This window comes from Diaphorina citri, unplaced genomic scaffold, assembly GCF_000475195.1.
Source record: "Diaphorina citri unplaced genomic scaffold, Diaci psyllid genome assembly version 1.1 scaffold1290, whole genome shotgun sequence".
NCBI classification, from domain to species: domain Eukaryota; kingdom Metazoa; phylum Arthropoda; class Insecta; order Hemiptera; family Psyllidae; genus Diaphorina; species Diaphorina citri.
Genome location: NW_007378719.1, coordinates 758 through 22,067, shown reverse-complemented (window position 1 = coordinate 22,067; position 21,310 = coordinate 758). Strand labels below are relative to the sequence as shown.

General features: G+C 40.6%; 1 protein-coding gene across 1 annotated transcript in view; it reads left to right on the top strand.

Annotated features, from left to right (window-relative positions):
- LOC103515181 (CD109 antigen-like) overlaps positions 1–20,523 on the top strand; it is a 28,332-nt gene extending 7,809 nt beyond the window's left edge. Inside the window, exons 6-21 of the mRNA XM_008480109.2 lie at positions 5,252–5,470; positions 5,728–5,929; positions 6,424–6,428; positions 6,814–7,035; positions 7,847–8,041; positions 8,751–8,938; positions 9,401–9,505; positions 9,577–9,620; positions 11,520–11,698; positions 12,214–12,387; positions 13,345–13,575; positions 14,221–14,568; positions 17,071–17,239; positions 17,348–17,490; positions 19,709–19,870; positions 20,326–20,523. Of these exons, the coding sequence (XP_008478331.2) occupies positions 5,252–5,470; positions 5,728–5,929; positions 6,424–6,428; positions 6,814–7,035; positions 7,847–8,041; positions 8,751–8,938; positions 9,401–9,505; positions 9,577–9,620; positions 11,520–11,698; positions 12,214–12,387; positions 13,345–13,575; positions 14,221–14,568; positions 17,071–17,239; positions 17,348–17,490; positions 19,709–19,870; positions 20,326–20,523 (2,784 nt within the window). The remainder of the gene's footprint in view (positions 1–5,251; positions 5,471–5,727; positions 5,930–6,423; positions 6,429–6,813; positions 7,036–7,846; positions 8,042–8,750; positions 8,939–9,400; positions 9,506–9,576; positions 9,621–11,519; positions 11,699–12,213; positions 12,388–13,344; positions 13,576–14,220; positions 14,569–17,070; positions 17,240–17,347; positions 17,491–19,708; positions 19,871–20,325) is intronic.
- The last annotated feature ends 787 nt before the right edge of the window (positions 20,524–21,310 follow it).

Here is a 21,310-nt window from a genome sequence, read left to right as displayed (position 1 = left end):
TGCGATTGCCCAGACGGTCACCCATCCGGAGACCAACCACGCGCAAAGTTGCTTAATTTCAGCGATCTAGTATGTGAATTGCGGTAGATTGATGGCGTCTAGGATTTACATTGGACATGGGAAGGCAGACTTTCCCAAAATTATAACTCAATCTGACAGCTCGAATCAAATAAAAATGCATTAACCGGAGAATTTTCAAAATCCATTAAGCAGAGAATTTTCAAAATACATTAAATACAGACTGCAGAATAAAATTTGCAAACGTTATCGGATTATCTTGATAAAGGAAGCTGTCAGACAAAGTTATGTTGGTGTGAAAGCAGTCCGGTTTACAGTTTACACTCGTATGTTATTAATCAATCAAAATCTCAGGGGCGGCGAAGGATTCAAATTTAATTGCTATTCAGTAAAATGTAGGTAGAACTAAAAAAAAGCTTCGATCCCAAATTATAAATAAGAAATGTCCTGTGTTGAATATTGTTATTCTCGTTGTATCTCTCACATACCTAGTATGTAACTAGGAAAAGAAAAAAAAAACCAATTTTTCTCCTCCCAATTCGCCGCAAAATCTGTCCCGTCCAGGGAATCGAACCCAGGACCTTGTGCTTCTGCCCCTGGATCTCATTGACAGTCTATTACCATGACGAAGATAATGTCAGCAAGATATGATGCATTATTAATTTATGTGGCCACCTACGACACTTAATTGTCCACTCTAAATGCTGACAAGTTGCCAAAATCAAGTTCCATGTTAGGTCGGCCATAAACGCTCCAGAATTCTTGTCAGGTATATATTGATGCCTTATACTCCTTGTAGCAACCTCCGTGGTCTAATGGGTATCACGCGACTTGCATGCCGGAGGTCCCCGGTTCGATTTCCGGCGGGGTCGAAGTTTTTTTCGACTCTGTGCTTGGAGTTCGGGGTGCACTCAACCTTATGAGGACAACTGAGTAGCTATTTTAATCGAGTTGCAACCAGTGACGGTATTATGGAAATTGATGGCTTACTACCAACTACAACTACCTTCCAACTAACTAAACTGGCATGAATGAAATAGATGATAAATTAATAAAATAGTCAATCCTGTCTGATTGGGAATCCAAGGGATTGGCAAGTTTTTGCTTATCCAGGTTTCCCATTTAGACGAGTCCCAATTTGACAGGACTGTAATAATAAAAGATGACTAAGTACCTGTAGGACTGCTGTTGTCATGTCTAGGTAGTTGTCTGGTCAAACTCTATCCCATACCGTCCGTGTCAAAAATGTCAAAATAGGTATTTGCTTCCCGAGTGACATCTGTTATGACATCAGATGATTAGACATTTACATATCTTCAGAAGTACAGAATAGCTGATAATTGCTAATTTAGATACTAGGAGTTCGGAATTCATTCCTCGCCTTGCACAAACTTCCCAGGTCATGGAGCACTTAAGTGTGCAGGGAGTACTTAAGTGTACATCTGTACATGGAGCACTTAAGTGTACATTGAGTAGGTACTTAAGTGTACAGTGAGTTATTAAGTTATTATTCAAGTGTCAAGTAGGTGACTAAGCAATGTGACAAGTCTGGGGACGTGGGTTCAAATACCGGGTGATGCAATATTTTAATGATTTAAATAAAAATCGATCTGAAAGCCTTGAATTTACTGAGAAACTTTCCTCCTTTATAGCTTTATTATAAACGTGTTTCTCGCCCGGGTCGGATTTTATCTTCAACGGATAATGTTCGTTCTCGGAACGGCTGGCTTCAGTTGCCCTCTATCAAACCTCTTCAAAAAAAAGCGGGTTTCATTAAATTTCATCAATCAGTGTGGTTGCTGAGGCACTGGATTCACAATTCAGTAATCTCCGGTTCGAGTTCCAGCAGCGGCATAAAATAATTAAATCTCAGGAAGACCATCTTTGAACGTTATTGTACTTCGCTGTTTAGGACTGATTTCTTTGAGTTTAGACTTCATTATCTTCTAAACGAAATAGGAATTACTTTGAATTGGTACTTGCAGGTTTGTAGATCATAAGTTTTGACTTGACAAGGATGGTAGGTATCTATTTAAGACGTCCAGAGATACTTTTACTCTCAGTATTAATCTATTAAGGCACTTGGACTGTAGTCTGACATCTGAATGTACAAATAAGGTACCGAGACTGGAATATTATGGATGTCAAATTTCATTACCTGAATATCGAAATAACCTAATCTGTACATTAAGGAGAAATACCGGCTCACAAGCGCTAGTTTAGGTCTCAGGTTTGATTCCTGCTCGGGGATAATTTTATCCTAAACAGATAGGTAATGTTCGCTTTCGAAACGGTTGGCTTTCTCCTATCCTGTCTTCCTTCTCTCTTCGCTTTTGGCCTCTTAAAATATTTTTCAAGAGGTTTGAGGGTAACTATACGTATATGGCACAATTCGCAATTGGCACAGAGTACCTATATAGGTAAGTACCTACATATGTACATGCTGGTAGGTACTATTTAATAACAGGTAGGTACATACTGCACCCATATACTTATCTTATTAGCTTATTACATAGTAGGGAACATAATTATATTACACATGTAGTAGGTAGTAGAGAAGGTAGGTAACATGATTGCAGTGTAAATAGGGATACTTATTGAAATAATTAGAAATGTGTTTCACAATTTGTAGGTAGAATGGTAGATAGGTATCTCACTTATAGTTCGAGTAGTAGGTACAATGTACATCATATCTCGGTACAATGTACATTATATCTCGGTACAATGTACATTAAATCTCGGTAGAATGTACATCATATCTCGGTAGAATGTACATCCCCCGGGCGGGAATCGAACCCGCGGCCTAGCGCTTACAAGGCAGACGCGCTACCAACTAAGCTAACTAGGCTGGCAGGTACTATTTAATAACAGGTACATACTACATACTGCACCCATATACTTATCTTATTAGCTTATTACCTACATAGTAGGGAACATAATTATATTACACATGTAGGAGGTAGTAGAGAAGGTAACATGATTGCAGTGTAAATAGGGATACTAATTGAGATAATTAGAAATGTGTTTCACAATTTGTAGGTAGGTAGATAGGTATCTCACTTATAGTTCGAGTAGTAGTACAATGTACATCATATCTCGGTACAATGTACATCATATCTCGGTACAATGTACATCCTATCTCGGTACAATGTACATCATATCTCGGTACAATGTACATCATATCTCGGTACAATGTACATCATATCTCGGTACAAGTACATCATATCTCGGTACAATGTACTATATACCTATTTAGGTACTACTTGCAGTACTTACTGTTCATGTTATGTACTAATTACTAGTGCTAGGTACTTCGGTCATACTATGAGATGGTCCTGGTCGTCTAGGCCATTTTCCGGACTTTGGTGCCGCGAGATCTGAGATCTCTTTTCATCGAAAATGGCCATAGTTATACATAGGTAGGTAGGTACTAAATATTTTATTCTTTCTACTTAGGTACAAGGGGGAAAAATATTAGATATTTACCTATCCACCTTCTAATACTAAAATCCGCAAAATTATTGAACCTTGCAATTTTTACTTCTTTTTTTTTAACAATAATTCAGAATTCCGAGTTGGTATGAATTATTTTTTGTTTGTTAACCGTGAAATTCGGCTGGGTTTGCGAATTGAATGAACTTATGGTGAAAATTAAGAATTCTAATTGCTTTGGCTTAGAGTTCAAAGTACTTTAGATATCCGAATTCAATCAATGAACTTCATTATGATTAGCAACTCAGGTGAATTGGATTAAGATCTCCATCTTGGTATTTCTGATATCTGACTGCCTGACTTTAACCAGTTAGTAGACCAGCTTAATCTGGCTCGGGGACTTTGAACAGGCAGGATACCAGCCTGAAATTTCCCTTGCTAAAGAAATAACAAAGGTTGAGTGCGAAGGTCATCTTGAAATTTTTGTAGCCCAAAATCAAATGTCAGCCCAAAGCAATCACCCCAGGGCTGACTGAGAGGCTGACGAAAAACGCCGACCCCGTCTGTACACGGGAAAAGGCGAGGAAGAAGAAGAAAAAGAAGAAGAAGAAGAGTCGATGGATTGTCAGATAAGCTGTAGGTATTTTCCAGTGGTCAATTTCCCTAAAGGAAAATACACCTCTATTTAATACTTACTATAGTCATAACAGGTACATCATATATCAGTATTACCTCAGGAGTAAAGTTCCCTCTAAAAAAAAAAAAAAAAAAAAAAAAAAAAAAACTTAACTGAATTGTCTTGTGACCTTACTAATTATTGCAACAATTCGATGTGCTCATTTCACGCTCATCAAGTGACCGCTAAGGTCCGATTTCACGGCGCTTTATCAATCATATCCATATCTTGAGGGACGTATATTGCTACGACACAGACCACAGGAGTCCAATAGAGAGGTGTACGTCACATCTTCCTTCTGATAGGTGCGCTCTATTTTTTTTTTTTTTTTTTTTTTTTTTAGTTTTAGTTTTTTATGTAGGTAATTTTATTTCAGATCTCATAACCATGATATGTGTTGGGCTCGTTATGATGATTTTCAAAATATCCGGTAGGTAGCTATGTAGGTAGGTAGGTAGGTATGTAGTATGTAGCTATATGTAGGTAAGTACCTATTAGGTAGGTATAATAGGTAATTTATCTACATAATGGAAACAGTAAAAAAATATATCACACTCATTATTTTATTTTAATCTGTTTCTGTATTTGTTTTGTTGAATTCATTACAGGCTTTCCTATTAAAAACCCGAAAAATCGTTCTAAAACCATCTCACTTCCTGCTTGAACATATTTTTTTTTACAATATAGCTGGATTTACATATCTATCTCGGTACTTTAGATGTACCGAACTACCTACCTAATAGCTACATTAATACAAATTATGTATGTAGGTATAGATTTCTATTATCTATTATCTGATGAGATCTTTATCAGGATATCAGGTTTATCTACAGTACCTAGTAGGCACTTACCTATTATGTCAAACCCAATGTTTGCGCCCTTAATTCAAATTCGCACCACCTCAATTCAAATTCCCGCCAGTTCTGAACACCATTTTGAAATTTTGATAAATATAAATAAATAAATAATTCTTTTTCAGTCAAAAGGCCTTTGGTGGCATTTGTAGTAGCTTTAGAATTATACAGTCCATTAAACCATCCACCCAAATAAAAACCCCCTTAACTGACACATCTGACACAATATCATGCGAACTCAGACCCGTAATTTTTACCTTCATTTCCACAGAAAGAAGGCAAGAACACGGTCCTTCTCAACTTCTCCGAGCTACTCGAACCCGTGACCCCCGGATTAGAACTCCGTCTGGACGTGACCGTCACTGAATTGCTCAGTGGTGAATCTATGACTGGGTTCAGTAGCAGTCGTGTGGTGAACAGTCAAGTAGTGGTGGAGTTTGTATCACGCCGACCCCTGTACTGGCATGCCGGGAAACCTATACAAGGACATGTATGTATGTATTCCTCAACTGCACCATGTCATGATCTGTGCTTGAAGTTCGGAGTGAACTTAGCCTCGTGAGGACAATCGAGTAGCGACCAGTGGCGGCATTACCGATGTAAAAAATATTGAAATATGGAAATTGTTTTGAAATGAGGCACTTGGTAATGCTGTGATATCCACAAAAGTTGTGAAAAATCTCTCCTTACCACAAATAATTTGAGATTTTTTTTTTAGAACTAAACTTCATCTATAACTGTTCACAGGTGTCAGTCAGCTATTCAGATGGTCAACCATTGTCCGCGGTTGATCTCGAGGACTCACAACTCACGGTTCACATCTTACTGGATGGGGCGGTACAAGAAGACCAAACTATTCTGGTCAAGAGAGAGCATGACTATTCCGAGACTGAGAATTATATGACTGAACTGACAGACTCTGCGAGGTGGGATATGTTTGTAGAACGAGGTAAGTAGTCACCCGGTAATAGATAAGAACAGAACTTAGGTAGATATAGATATTAGTATTAGGGTATATTACCCTTTATTTTAGTCCCCTACAGTCAGGGCCGTATACAGGATTTTGTCGAGGGGGGGGGGCGAGAGATTCTGCAAATTTGCGGAGTCTGGTCTACAGTAAAGGAGAAAAATGAAGCTCGCCCCCTCCCCTAAATACGGCCCTGCCTACAATAGATCAGTTGCGCTTACTTGGGTGATGTTTCATAGAGGAGGTCGGTTCACATCTTACTGGATGGGGCGGTACAAGAAGACCAAACTATTCTGGTCAAGAGAGAGCATGACTATTCCGAGACTGAGAATTACATGACTGAACTGACAGACTCTGCGAGGTGGGATATGTTTGTAGAACGAGGTAAGTAGTCACCCGGTAATAGATTAGAACTGAACTTAGGTAGATATGTATACATATTAGGGTATATTACCCTTTATTTTAGTCCCCTACAGTCAGGGCCGTATACAGGATTTTGTCAAGGGGGGAAGGGGGCGAGAGATTCTGCAAATTTGCGGAGTCTGGTCTACAATAAAGGAGAAAAATTAAGATCTCCCCTCCGGCCCTGAGGGGAGATCTTAATACGGCCCTGCCTACAATTAGGAACCTGAAAAAAATATCCAGTAGAATCCTAACTTCAGTGATCCTATAGGAACTGGTCTCTTGCCGGTGGATAGAGGTTGACCTTCCTTTCTATGACATTAATTTATCCATCAGACTGATTTTTTTGCTCTCTCTCTCTCTCTCTCTCTCTCTCTCTCTCGTTTCCCCTCCCTCCAGGTCTCGTATTCTACGACTTCTCCCTCCCCTCCGCTCCCTCCCACTCCCCCTCCATTTCTCTCCAGGCCACGTTCACACGATCACCATCATCCGACCCCATCACCACCGTACGCACGGTATACACCTACGCCAACCCTGGCACAAACCAGGACCGGAGTCAAGAGGGCAATGAGACCCGAGCTGGAAGTATAGTGGTGTGGACCAACCCTGGAGAGGAGATAGGGGTGGAAGACTATGTGGTGGCTCATGTAAAAACGGAGGCCGTGCCTGATGGATTTACTAGTGTGGTAAGTCACCATAGGAAACCTGTAGGCAGGTAGGTGCGACATTTCGTGGCCATAATTTGGTTTCTCTCCCTTTTCACAAGGCTCAAGGTCTTAAGTTATTGGAAAATGGTTTCCTTTTCGTAATCAATTGATCTTTGCACATTGCATAATTACAAAGATACCAGGCGCTCATAAAAATTCAAATTCTTATTTCGCTAATTTGAATTTTTTAAATACCTACAAAATAATATTATTATATTGGTCATCTTATTAAGATGACCATAAACCGTAGGTAACTGTTAAAATCTACGCCACATAAAACCCTTTTTTGTAGAGACTTGGGTACAAATAGTAAATAAGTACCTACCTAAATAATTTCATTTTTTCTTTCTTTCAGGTTCTCTCCAAGAACTTGGTCCTTCGTTCGGCAAAAAAAAAAAAAAAAAAAAAAGTTCGGCCATGCCTTTTCCACAAGTTTGGCTGGCCATGCCTTTTCCACAAGTTCGGCCATGCCTTTTCCACAAGTTTGGCCATGCCTCGGGATGAACTAGGAACTAGCGGGATTCCGGAGCGAAGCGACGGAATTCAGCTAGTAGTAAATAAGTACCTAAATAATTTCATTTTTTCTTTCTTTCAGGTTCTCTCCAAGAACTTGGTCCTTCGTACGGACTACACAATAATAAGATGACCATAAACCGTAGGTAACTGTTAAAATCAACGCCACATAAAACCCTTACACAAAATTATAAAAATGTCCTTCTTTTGTAGAGACTTGGGTACAAATAGTAAATAAGTACCTAAATAATTTCATTTTTTTCTTTCTTTCTTTCAGGTTCTCTCCAAGAACTTGGTCCTTCGTACGGAGTACCACCCTCCCTCCCCCTCCCCCCTGATCACTTCTATATCCGTGCCTGTTTCTCCAGACATGGCCCCTGTGTTTACCTATGTAGTGTATGCTGTAACCAGGGCTGGTCATATCATCAGTGATAGTGTCACTGTGCCTGTATCAGGATTCAATAGATATGAGGTAAGAACTCCAGTTCCGGTCACCAGTTGAGATAGCAACCTTGCAAAAAGTTGCTTAACTTCAGTAAACAGTTGGGAATCGATGCACTCAAGGTTTCAAAGTATAATTTTTGCCAGTATAGTTAGCTTGAAGGAGGGTATAACGTGTCTGTCCGTATACCTTGTAAGCGCAAGTTCGCGAGTTCCATTCTCGCCTGGGGTGGATTTTATCCCAAAGAAATAAGTTTCGCTCTCTGAACATCTGGCTTTCTCCTATCTGGTCTTTCTTCTCTTCGCTTTCGGGACAATAAGGCCTTAGCCGTTCAAGTTCCCTCTGCCCTCTCTTATTACCTCTGATTGAGAAATCACATTACCTACCTCTGAATTCTGATTTCAGCAAACCATGACTTTGAATATGGGTAAGGATTATCGCGGGTTGCGTGTTGAAGGAATCGCCAGTGGAGATGAAGGGGCATTCATTGGATTTCACGCCATGAGATCCGAAAAATTAGAAAAATAAATGTGGGCAGGTGGGCCAATAAATGGTACGTTTTTTAGGTGGGCGAATAAATGGTACACTTACCCTAAATAAGTTTCGCTCTCTGAACATCTGGCTTCCTCCTATCTGGTCTTTCTCTTCGCTTTCGGAACAATAAGACCTTAGCCGTTCAAGTTCCCTCTCTTATTACCTCTGATTGAGAAATCACATTACCTCTGAATTCTGATTTCAGCAAACCATGGCTTTGAATATGGGTAAGGATTATCGCGGGTTGCGTGTTGAAGGAATCGCCAGTGGAGATGAAGGGGCATTTATTGGATTTCACGCCATGAGGTCCGCTTCGTATTTGATGCAAGCGGGCAATGAGTTGACACTGAGTAGAGTCATGCAGTCCTATGAAGATCTGGATACTAACTTGAAGTAAGTGGGTATCCTCTATACCTACCTGAAAATCGTTACTTGGTCTGTGGCGTATAATATCTCTAGTAGCGCTGTCAAAATTTCCTTAACTTGACGGGGTGGAGCAATGCCGCACTTCTTAATCAGTGGGCCTGCTTATATCTTACTTGTGGTTCAGTGAACTAAAGACCTCACCCAGAAAAAAGAACTCTATAGGTTCGATTTTCTGTGAGAGTTCCCCATTGTCCCGATTCAGCCCCAAATCTAATGAGCAAAATTTCCTTACGTAACGTGTAGGAGCTTTTTTCTCAATTTAGTCAAAATTGGAAAAACCATCCGAGAACTACGATAAGACAAACTAAAGGAAACATTCTCAAGTTAAAACTTACCCGTAAAACTCACCTTTCAAAAGAAAAGGAGAAAAACAACCGCTCGCTTCCAAGTGTGTGAAGAAATCCTCATGACCCGTGTTTGTATTTCCAGATTTATTGAAAAGCTCGAGAAGAATTCACGAGATGGGACGGTTGCTAGTGAACTGTTCTATCTAACCACTCAGAATCAAGCTAGAGACAGTATTGCCGCGTTCCATTTTATGAAACTTTTACTTTTAACAACTTCTAAGTAAATTCGATGGGTATCTTATCTTATTTATCCATTATTATACTCAACCTGGGCTTGTTTACTAATGCAGAGATAAACCAAGGTAACCTCATTCACAAAAATTTAACTCGGAGGATTAGGTGTATGGGCAAACAGCCCTAAGGATGGGTTAGTCTCCAACACTGGTGAGAAATTATTGGGACGCATGAGGGAGGATCACCTAATGGCCGGAAAATAAAAATTGAATTTTCGACCTTTTACAGTTATTTTTTCGGAGTTTTGACCTCAGATTTGGATTTTTCCCAACTTTTTTCATAAAAATCGACCATTTATTTATAATTTTTACCCATTTGCAACTGCTCCATTAGGAACCTTTATTTTAGTCCCCTACAGTCAGGGCCGTATACAAGATTTTGTCGAGAGGGGGGGGCGAGAATTCTGCAAATTTACGGAGTCTGGTCTACAATAAAGGAGAAAAATGAAGCTCACCCCCTCCCCTAAAAATGGCCCTGCCTACAATTAGGAACCTGAAAAAAATATCCAGTAGAATCCTAACTTCAGTGATCCTATAGGAACAGGTCTCTTGTCGGTGGATAGAGGTTGACCTTTCTTTCTATGAAATTAATTTATCCATCGGACTGATTTTTTGCTTTCTCTCTCTCTCTCTCTCTCGTTTCCCCTCCCTCCAGGTCTCGTATTCTACGACTTCTCCCTCCCCTCCTGTCCCTCCCACTCCCCCTCCATTTCTCTCCAGGCCACGTTCACACGATCACCATCATCCGACCCCATCACCGCCGTACGCACCGTATACACCTACGCCAACCCTGGCACAAACCAGGCCCGGAGTCAGGAAGGTAATGAGACCCGAGCTGGGAGTATCGTGGTGTGGACCAACCCTGGAGAGGAGATAGGGGTGGGGGACTACGTGGTGGTTCATGTGAGAACGGAGGCCGTGCCTGATGGATTTACTAGTGTGGTAAGTCACCATAGGAAACTTGTAGGCAGGTAGGTACGACATTTAGTGGCCATAATTTGGTTGCTCTCCCTTTTCACAAGCCTCAAGGCCGTAAGCTATTGGAAAATGGTTTTCTTTTCGTAATCAATTTATCCTTGCACATTGCATAATTACAAAGATACCAGGCGCTCATAAAAAAATTAAATTCTTATTTCGCTAATTTGAATTTTTTAAATACCTACCTACAAAATAATGAGATGACCATAAACCGTAGGTAACTGTTAAAATCTACGCCACATAAAACCCTTTTTTTGTAGAGACTTGGGTACAATGCAGAGATAAACCAAGGTAACCTCATTCACAAAAATTTAACTCGGAGGATTAGGTGTATGGGCAAACAGCCCTAAGGATGGGTTAAGAAAGGTATAATCTCCAACCTAATGGCCAAGTTCATTTTACGTTCGACAATGATGAAGACAATAACTAGCTAAAAAGAATAATCCGTTCTCGAACTTCTCCGAGATCCTAAGAGTAAGGCCGGCCATTCACTATCAAGTAGACCTGACAGGTATACCTACACATGAACAGGTGTACCTGCCCGGTCTACCTGATAGTGAATGGCCGGCCTAAAAGAGAGTCCACATTCCCCTTCCTTTCAAGTAGGTACAATACGAGATGACAAAACCTCGCCACAACGAATACTCTTTATAACAGACGATTTTCTTTTCCCTTGAACTTCTAACTATCGATGTTCAAGGGCGCCAGCCTAGTTAGCTTAGTTGGTAGTGCGTCTGCCTTGTAAGCGCTAGGCCGCGGGTTCGATTCCCGCCCGGGGCGGATTTTATTCTGATGGGATAATATTCATTCTTGGAACGGCTGGCTTTCTCCTATCCTGTCTTCCTCCTCTCTTCGATTTCGGGACCATAAGACCATAGCAGTTACAGTTCCCTCTGTCAAACCTCTTGAAAAAAAAAAAAAAGATGTTCAAGGGCTTCTAGGTAGGTACGGCATTCATAGTGAGACCTAAAGTATTTGTTTCCTTGATAGATTCATCATGTTCTGAGGACGAGGAGTATTGTGCTAGTGAAGGATGTTACAACAAGCAGAAAACATGTGATCATATACAAGACTGTGTGGATGGAACAGACGAAATATCGTGTACTCCACTCCTGACAGACCCTGATGACCGATATTTCTATTCGGTGAAGAGATCTTCCCGAAACTTTGTAAGTTCTTGATCCTCTTGAAATCAAATGTCCCAGTAGATAGGTACTGTAGGTAGGTAGTAGAGTTGCTAAAGCGTTGGATTCATATTTCATAACCTTATTTTTCATGAAAAATAATAATAAAACACTTTCATTTTCCTAATTTACACATTTTAGGGCTGGGAGCACACTTTGAGATGATCAATCATTAAAGTTAATCAATGAATCAGAAAGCAACATTTTTGACCAAAGCATAAAATATTGCATTCTGATTGTTTCATTATAACTTCAAGGTTCACAATCTTCAATCATAAATTATCTCAAAGTATGGTCCTGGGCCTTGGTATAAGAAGGGCCATCAGCTATTTAAGCCCTTTGTCACTGCGACCTTGTTGGATCTTTCATGACTGGTCATCGGCCTTACAAATAAGTTCAAACAAATGAGTTAATTCACTGTGGGAATCGAACGTGGGACTTTCTACATGGCAATCCCTTTACCACAGGACCAACCATACCCATAATTTTCATTTTTCCAGTTCACATTTGACGCAGAAGAAGGAGACTGGGGTTGGCGAGAGATCAGGAAAAATGACCACGAGGGAATCGAATTCGAACCCCTCTGGTCTCCGAGCACCGGGGATGCTTGGTACTTCACTGCATTCAGTGTCAGCAAAACTCTGGGCTTCAGTATTTTGAGTACACCGGAACTTGTAAGTACCTAACTATGAGGATGAGGAAACGATATACATAGGTACCTGAAAGTTGCTGCGATGCCTACCTCTTGTAGAATGATTTTCTAAATGACATTGTGGTTTTGACCGAGCTTAACCCAAAGATGAGAATAGATGGATTAACCCTACAGGAATATTAGGTACCATTGCACTTCCAATCTTCTTGGAAACTTTAAATAATTGAGAAGAGAAACAAGTTGAAATGCTGAATAGCAAAAACATGGCGGACCTCTGGGAGTTCATGCTGAAAACTATAAATTGAAATTAGGGGTCATTGATAGTCTCTGTCAGGTTACAATCAGATCAGACGATTCATTGAATTGTATGAGAAGATCTTCTCCATTGAACTCGATACTGTTTTCTGTGTGCAATTTAAATAGCACCTGCTGCCCTTCTGTGTCCACAATGTATACTGTGCCCTTCAACTCACACTGTTAAGTCAAATGGCTTCAGTATTTTGAATACACCGGAACTTGTAAGTATTAGTAGATATTTATGAAGAGAAACGGTAGACAAATCTGAATGTTGCTGCGATAATGCGATATACTAGTATCTAGTAGAAAGATTGTTTAAATGACAAGATGGCTTTGACCGAACTTAACCCAAAAATGGGAATAGTAGGTAGATGGAGCAATCCTATAGGTACTTTAGGTACCATTGCACTTCCTTGGTCTCTTTGAAAACTTTAGATATTTGAGAAGTGAAACATGTTGAAAACCAACTGCTGGCAATCGGAGACATTGCTGAAAAAAAGTAAATTTAAATTAGGGGTAATTGATTGTCTCTCTCAGATTACAATCAGATCAGACGATTGATTGAATTGTATGAGAAGAGCTTTAAATCGCATCTGGAGCCCTTCTCTGTCCATAACATGCACTGTGCTCTTCATAATATGCACTGTGCTCTTCAACTCACACCGTCATTTTCTCTTTCCAGTTCTCCAGTCGCAGACCCGTCATGGCACAACTGACCGGGGTAGCATCGTGTAAACGCGGCGAGCAAGTGTCACTCCGCCTATCCATACATAATATGCTGCACGAGCAAATGCTGGTTGAGGTAGTACTTCGAGGATCCTCGCAGTACAAATTTGTACATGTGGAGGAGAATGGGATAGTATCCAGTTATGGAGCTCGATTGAGCAGTGGGGATCACCAGATATTGATTTATGTGAGTCGAAAATCTTTTTCACTATAGCATTTTCAGTGGAAAAAATTCCTTACTTTTGAGGGATTTTCCATCCTTCCAAAGAATAGGTTGAAACTATGGTCCTATAAAGGTGAGGTTATCTAATATTGCTCTCCAGTGATTATCTTTCAAAATCAAAAGATGTGTCGACCGGCCTTCGATCGATGTCGAATGAACCGTCCACAGTGCCTCGACAACATAAATTTATCTCGTCGATCGACATTGATTGACAGCAGATCGACTATGTGTGTACAGTGGATATATCTTAATGGATTCATATATTCGAGTCGAAAATCTTTTTCACTATAGCATTTTCAGTGGAAAAAATTCCTTACTTTTGAGGGATTTTCCATCCTTCCAAAGAAAAGGTTGACTGTGGTCCTAAAGGTGAAGTTATCTAATATATTGCTCTCCAGTGATTATCTTTCAAAAGATGTGTCGACCGGCCTTCGATCGATGTCGAATGAACCGTCCACAGTGCCTTGACAACATAAATTTATCTCGTCGATCGACATTGATTGACAGCCGATCGACTATAATATGTGTGTACAGTGGATATATCTTAATGTACTCATAGATTCGAACATAAAACAGATAACAAAATTCCTATAATACCTCTTGTTTCAGCTAGATCCTCAAAGTCAAGAGAGAGTGGATATTCCGGTAGCTCCTGTCATAGATCAAGGTCATGTGAAGGTCACAGTAGAGGTCATTACACAGGCAGGTCACGTGATTCTACATCATGACCTTACTGTACTGGTAAGTAGTGAAGGTCATTATGTCATAGATCAAGGTCATGTGAAGGTCACAGTAGAGGTCATTACACAGGCAGGTCACGTGATTCTACATCATGACCTTACTGTACTGGTAAGTAGTGAAGGTCATTATGTCATAGATCAAGGTCATGTGAAGGTCACAGTAGAGGTCATTACACAGGCAGGTCACGTGATTCTACATCATGACCTTACTGTACTGGTAAGTAGTGAAGGTCATTATGTCATAGATCAAGGTCATGTGAAGGTCACAGTAGAGGTCATTACACAGGCAGGTCACGTTATTGGCCATTACGTACCATTTACGCCACATAAGTCTGAACTGGACGAACTTTTTCAAGATCCAATTTCATCAAAAGAAAGGGCTTAAAGACTGCTATCGAACCAGTGCTAATCAAAAATTGTAGTCATAAAAACAAAAATTAGAAAAATAAATGTGGGCAGGTGGGCCAATAAATGGTACGTTTTTTAGGTGGGCGAATAAATGGTACACTTACCCTAAATAAGTTTCGCTCTCTGAACATCTGGCTTTCTCCTATCTGGTCTTTCTTCTCTTCGCTTTCGGGACAATAAGGCCTTAGCCGTTCAAGTTCCCTCTGCCCTCTCTTATTACCTCTGATTGAGAAATCACATTACCTACCTCTGAATTCTGATTTCAGCAAACCATGACTTTGAATATGGGTAAGGATTATCGCGGGTTGCGTGTTGAAGGAATCGCCAGTGGAGATGAAGGGGCATTCATTGGATTTCACGCCATGAGATCCGATTCGTATTTGATGCAAGCGGGCAATGAGTTGACACTGAGTAGAGTCATGCAGTCCTATGAAGATCTGGATACTAACTTGAAGTAAGTGGGTATCCTCTATACCTACCTGAAAATCGTTATTTGGTCTGTGGCGTATAATATCTCTAGTAGCGCTGTCAAAATTTCCTTAACTTGACGGGGTGGAGCAATGCCGCACTTCTTAATCAGTGGGCCTGCTTATATCTTACTTGTGGTTCAGTGAACTAAAGACCTCACCCAGAAAAAGGAACTCTATGGGTTCGATTTTCTGTGAGAGTTCCCTATTGTCCCGATTCAGTCCAACATCTAATGAGCAAAATTTCCTTACGTAACGTGTAGGAGCTTTTTTCTCAATTTAGTCAAAATTGGAAAAACCATCCGAGAACTACGATAAGACAAACTAAAGGAAACATTCTCAAGTTAAAACTTACCCGTAAAACTCACCTTTCAAAAGAAAAGGAGAAAAACAACCGCTCGCTCCCAAGTGTGTGAAGAAATCCTCCTGACCCATATTTCTGATTCCAGATTTGTTGAAAAGCTCGAGAAGAATTCACGGGATGGGACGGTTGCTAGTGAACTGTTCTATCTAACCACTCAGAATCAAGCTAGAGACAGTATGAGACTGTGGTTACATCTAGATAACCATATAATTAACAGCTACCCTAGGTCCCGACAGGTTAGGGCCAATATTGAACAAGTTCTGCCGTTTTTGCCGAGCGTGTGAGATTTTTTCCCTATGTGCGTGTACTCACGGGTTAATGAAAAAACACGTTTTGAGGTCCCTAGAGGTTGTTTACTAATGCAGAGATAAACCAAGGTAACCTCATTCACAAAAATTTAACTCGGAGGATTAGGTGTATGGGCAAACAGCCCTAAGAATGGGTTAAGAAAGGTATAATCTCCAACACTCGTGAGAAATTATTGGGACGCATGAGGGAGGATCACCTAATGGCCAAGTTCATTTTACATTCGACAATGATGAAGACAATAACTACGAAGAGACACAATACTTCCCATTTAGGTGCTGGGTCAACACGAGAACACCAGAAAGTAACCCGTTGAAATATTTGCAATCGAATATTAATAGGTACGAAGAAATTTGGAAACATAACTGACAAACTCTAGATAAATAAAACGAGCGTCCCCCCTCCTCTTAAACCACGGCTGCTCTGCCCCGCTAGATCAGATGCTGGCTATGCCCATGCAAAAGGGTTGATATTGGTGGTGGGGGGGTGTTCCGTAAAATTTACAGCAGTCACATGGTGCTCCGCAGCAAATGAAGTTTGAAAATCGCTGCCATATAGTGACTGTAGCTTTTCAAGGTCACAGTAGAGGTCATTACACAGGCAGGTCACGTGATTCTACATCATGACCTTACTGTACTGGTAAGTAGTGAATGTCATTATGCCATAGATCAAGGTCATGTGAAGGTCACAGTAGAGGTCATTACCCAGGCAGGTCACGTGATTCTACATCATGACCTTACTGAACTGGTAAGTAGTGAAGGTCATTATATCCTGTCTTCCTTCTATCTTCACTTTCGGGACGATAAGATCACAAGACCCTAGCAATTACAGTTCCCTCTATCAAACCTCTTGGAAAAAAACTTTATTGAACAGTTCAGCCAGTCCTACTTCTGTCCTCTTATTGTAATCATTACTTTCTATTACCATTATCATTCTATGGTTTCGCAGGGAGAACGGGACTATAAGACCCTAGCAGTTTCAGTTCCCTCTATCAAATTGGAGCTGAACTTTACTACTTCTGTCCTCTTATTCTAATTATTACTTTCTATTACAGTCGAACCTGGATATAAGAGAATCCAGGGGATCACCTTTTTTTCTCTTATATCCAGGTTTCCACTATATCCAGTTCTCTTATACCCAGGTTCGACTGTATTATTATTTTTTGGTTTTACAGGGAGAGGGAATGCTCATCAATCGTCACACCTCGATATTCTTGGATCTGAAATCCCGAGCCTTAGTCCTCAACTATTTGGATATCTGTGTTGAGGAAACTCCCCTAGTACCGTATGAGATATGGAGACGATATGTGTACGGGAGTCCTGGAGCTTCTATTATGCTGTCAAGTAAGGGAATATTAGTGTTGAAGTGTTGTAGGTAGACTCTAGTGTATGCGTATGCTGTAACCAGGGCTGGTCATATCATCAGTGATAGTGTCACTGTGCCTGTATCAGGATTCAATAGATATGAGGTGAGTATAGTATTCATATCCATGCCTGTGTTTACCTATGTAGTGTATGCTGTAACCAGGGCTGGTCATATCATCAGTGATAGTGATAGTGTCACTGTGCCTGTATCAGGATTCAATAGATATGAGGTAAGAACTCCATTTCCGGCCACCAGTTGAGATAGCAACTTTGCAAAAAGTTGCTTAACTTCAATACACAGTTGGGAATCGATGCACTCAAGGTTTCAAAGTATAATTTTTGCCAGAATAGTTAGCTTGAAGGAGGGTATAACGTGTCTGTCCGTATGCCTTGTAAGCGCAAGTTCGCGAGTTCCATTCTCGCCTGGGGTGGATTTTATCCCAAATAAATAAGTTTCGCTCTCTGACCATCTGGCTTCCTCCTATCTGGTCTTTCTTCTCTTCGCTTTCGGGACAATAAGACCTTAGCCGTTCAAGTTCCCTCTCTTATTACCTCTGACTGAGAAATCACATTACCTACCTCTGACTGGGTTTCCCCTCGACCAGCTGCAGACACAGCGTATTGTCCGAGAATTCAATATGGCGCCAACGAATTCCCTCCTTATTCTATTCTATTCTATTCTATTCAAAACTTACTTGGCTTGATCATCCAGAACACACAGGAGACCATTGGGTTTCCCCTCGACCAGCTGCAGACACAGCGTATTGTCCGAGAATTCAATATGGCGCCAACGAATTCCCTCCTTATTCTATTCTATTCTATTCTATTCAAAACTTACTTGGCTTGATCATCCAGAACACACAGGAGACCATTGGGTTTCCCCTCGACCAGCTGCAGACACAGCGTATTGTCCGAGAATTCAATATGGCGCCAACGAATTCCCTCCTTATTCTATTCTATTCTATTCTATTCAAAACTTACTTGGCTTGATCATCCAGAACACACAGGAGACCATTGGGTTTCCCCTCGACCAGCTGCAGACACAGCGTATTGTCCGAGAATTCAATATGGCGCCAACGAATTCCCTCCTTATTCTATTCTATTCTATTCTATTCAAAACTTACTTGGCTTGATCATCCAGAACACACAGGAGACCATTGGGTTTCCCCTCGACCAGCTGCAGACACAGCGTATTGTCCGAGAATTCAATATGGCGCCAACGAATTCCCTCCTTATTCTATTCTATTCTATTCTATTCAAAACTTACTTGGCTTGATCATCCAGAACACACAGGAGACCATTGGGTTTCCCCTCGACCAGCTGCAGACACAGCGTATTGTCCGAGAATTCAATATGGCGCCAACGAATACCCTCCTTGTTGTATTCTTCCTGTTCGTATTGAAACACGTGCTGGTTGAAGTAGTACTGCAGGTGTTCGTTGGCGTAGTTGATGCACAGCTGCTCGAAACTACCAACGAAAAATTAAATGAAAGAAAAATTTTAGTTTGGAAAAAAATAAGCGGAAAGTAATTTAAGTAAAAAAATAATTGGAGTAAAAAGTACCGTAAAAAGTTAGAGAGCAACTAACTGCCAAAGAAAATTTGCGAAACAAAATTTGGTTGGACTGTGACAGCGAAAAATTTAGTAAAGAAAAAGAGTTTTGTTTTTTTGTTTTTTTTTTTTTTTTTTTTTTTTTTTTTTTTTTTTTTTTTTTTTAAGAGGTTTGACAGAGGGAACTTTAACTGCTATGGTCTTATCGTCCCGAAATCGAAGAGAGAAGGAGGACAGGATAGGAGAAAGCCAGCCGTTCCGAGAACGAACATTATCCCATCAGGATAAAATCCGCCCCGGGCGGGAATCGAACCCGCGGCCTAGCGCTTACGAGGCAGACGCACTACCAACTAAGCTAACTAGGCTGGCCAAGTTCCTTTTACATTCGACAATGATGAAGACAAGAACCATCTAAATATTCTAAATACAATATTCCGTTCTCGAACTTCTCCGAGATCCTAAGAGTAAGGCCGGCCATACACTATCAGGTAGACCTGACAGGTACTCATGTACATGTGCGCCTGCCAGGTCTATGTGATAGTGAATGGCCGGCCTATAAAAGAGTCCACATTCCCCTTCCTTTCAAGTACAATACGAGATGACAAAACCTCGCCACAACGAACACTCTTTATAACAGACGATTTTCTTTTCCCTTGAACTTCTAGCTATCGATGTTCAAGGACTTCTAGGTAGGCTATCCTGTCTTCCTCCTCTCTTCGATTTCGGGACGATAAGACCATAGCAGTTACAGTTCCCTCTGTCAAACCTCTTTAAAAAAAAAATCTTTTCCCTTGAACTTCTAACTATCGATGTTCAAGGGCTTCTGGGTAGATACCTACGGCATTCATAGTGAGAACTAAAGTATTTGTTTCCTTGATAGATTCATCATGTTCTGAGGACGAGGAGTATTGTGCTAGTGAAGGATGTTACAACAAGCAGAAAACATGTGATCATATACAAGACTGTGTGGATGGAACAGACGAAATATCGTGTACTTCACTCCTGACAGACCCTGATGACCGATATTTCTATTCGGTGAAGAGATCTTCCCGGAACTTTGTAAGTTCTTGAGCCTCTCGAAGTTCCATGTCCCATGCAGTAGGTACTGTATAGGTAGTACAATTGCTAACGCGTAGGAATCATTTTTCATACAAAATAAAAGAACACTTTCAATTTTTTTAAGATGAATTCCATTATAATTTTCAAATCTTAGGGCCGAGAGAAAACTTTGAGATAGTCAACCATTAATGTTAATCAACGAATCAGAATGCAACATTTTTGACCAAAGTTTAAAATGCTGCATTCTGATTGGTTCACAAACATAAATCATTGATTATCCCAAATCATGGGCAACCGTTATTTGTCACTGCTGGACAAAGGTCTCTTCTTCATTCCTCCACTGACTTCTATCCTCTGCTTTAAACAATTACTTTGTTGTGGGCATCGAACGCGGGACCTTCTGCATGGCAAACCCTTTACCACTGGACCAACGGCTGTAAATTTCACTTTTCCAGTTCACATTCGACGCAGAAGAAGGAGACTGGGGTTGGCGAGAGATCAGGAAAAATGACCACGAGGGAATCGAATTCGAACCCCTCTGGTCTCCGAGCACCGGGGATGACTGGTACTTCACTGCGTTCAGCGTCAGCAAAACTCTGGGCTTCAGTATTTTGAGTACACCGGAACTTGTAAGTACTAGTAGATATTTATGAAGAGAAACGGTAGACAAAGCTGAAAGTTGCTGCGATATACTAATATCTACATATATGTAGTAGAAAGATTGTTTAAATGACAAGATGGCTTTGACCGAACTTAACCCAAAAATGAGAATAGTAGATGGAGCAATCCTGTAAGTACTTTAGGTACTGGTACCATTGCACTTCCTTGGTCTCTTTGAAAACTTTAGATATTTGAGAAGTGAAACATGTTGAAAACCAACTGCTGGCAATCAGAGCCATTGCTGAAAAAAGTAAATTCAAATTAGGGGTAATTGATTGTCTCTCTCAGATTACAATCAGATCAGACGATTGATTGAATTGTATGGGAAGAGCTTTAAATCGCATCTCTGGTGCCCTTCTGTGTCCATAATATGCACTGTGCTCTTCATAATATGCACTGTGTTCTTCATAATATGCACTGTGCTCTTCATAATATGCACTGTGCTCTTCATAATATGCACTGTGCTCTTCATAATATGCACTGTGCTCTTCATAATATGCACTGTGCTCTTCAACTCACACCTCCAGTCGCAGACCCGTCATGGCACAACTGACCGGGGTAGCATCGTGTAAACGCGGCGAGCAAGTGTCACTCCGCCTATCCATACATAATATGCTGCACGAGCAAATGCTGGTTGAGGTAGTACTTCGAGGATCCTCGCAGTACAAATTTGTACATGTGGAGGAGAATGGGATAGTATCCAGTTATGGAGCTCGATTGAGCAGTGGGGATCATCAGATATTGATTTATGTGAGTCAAATCTTTTTCACTATAGCATTT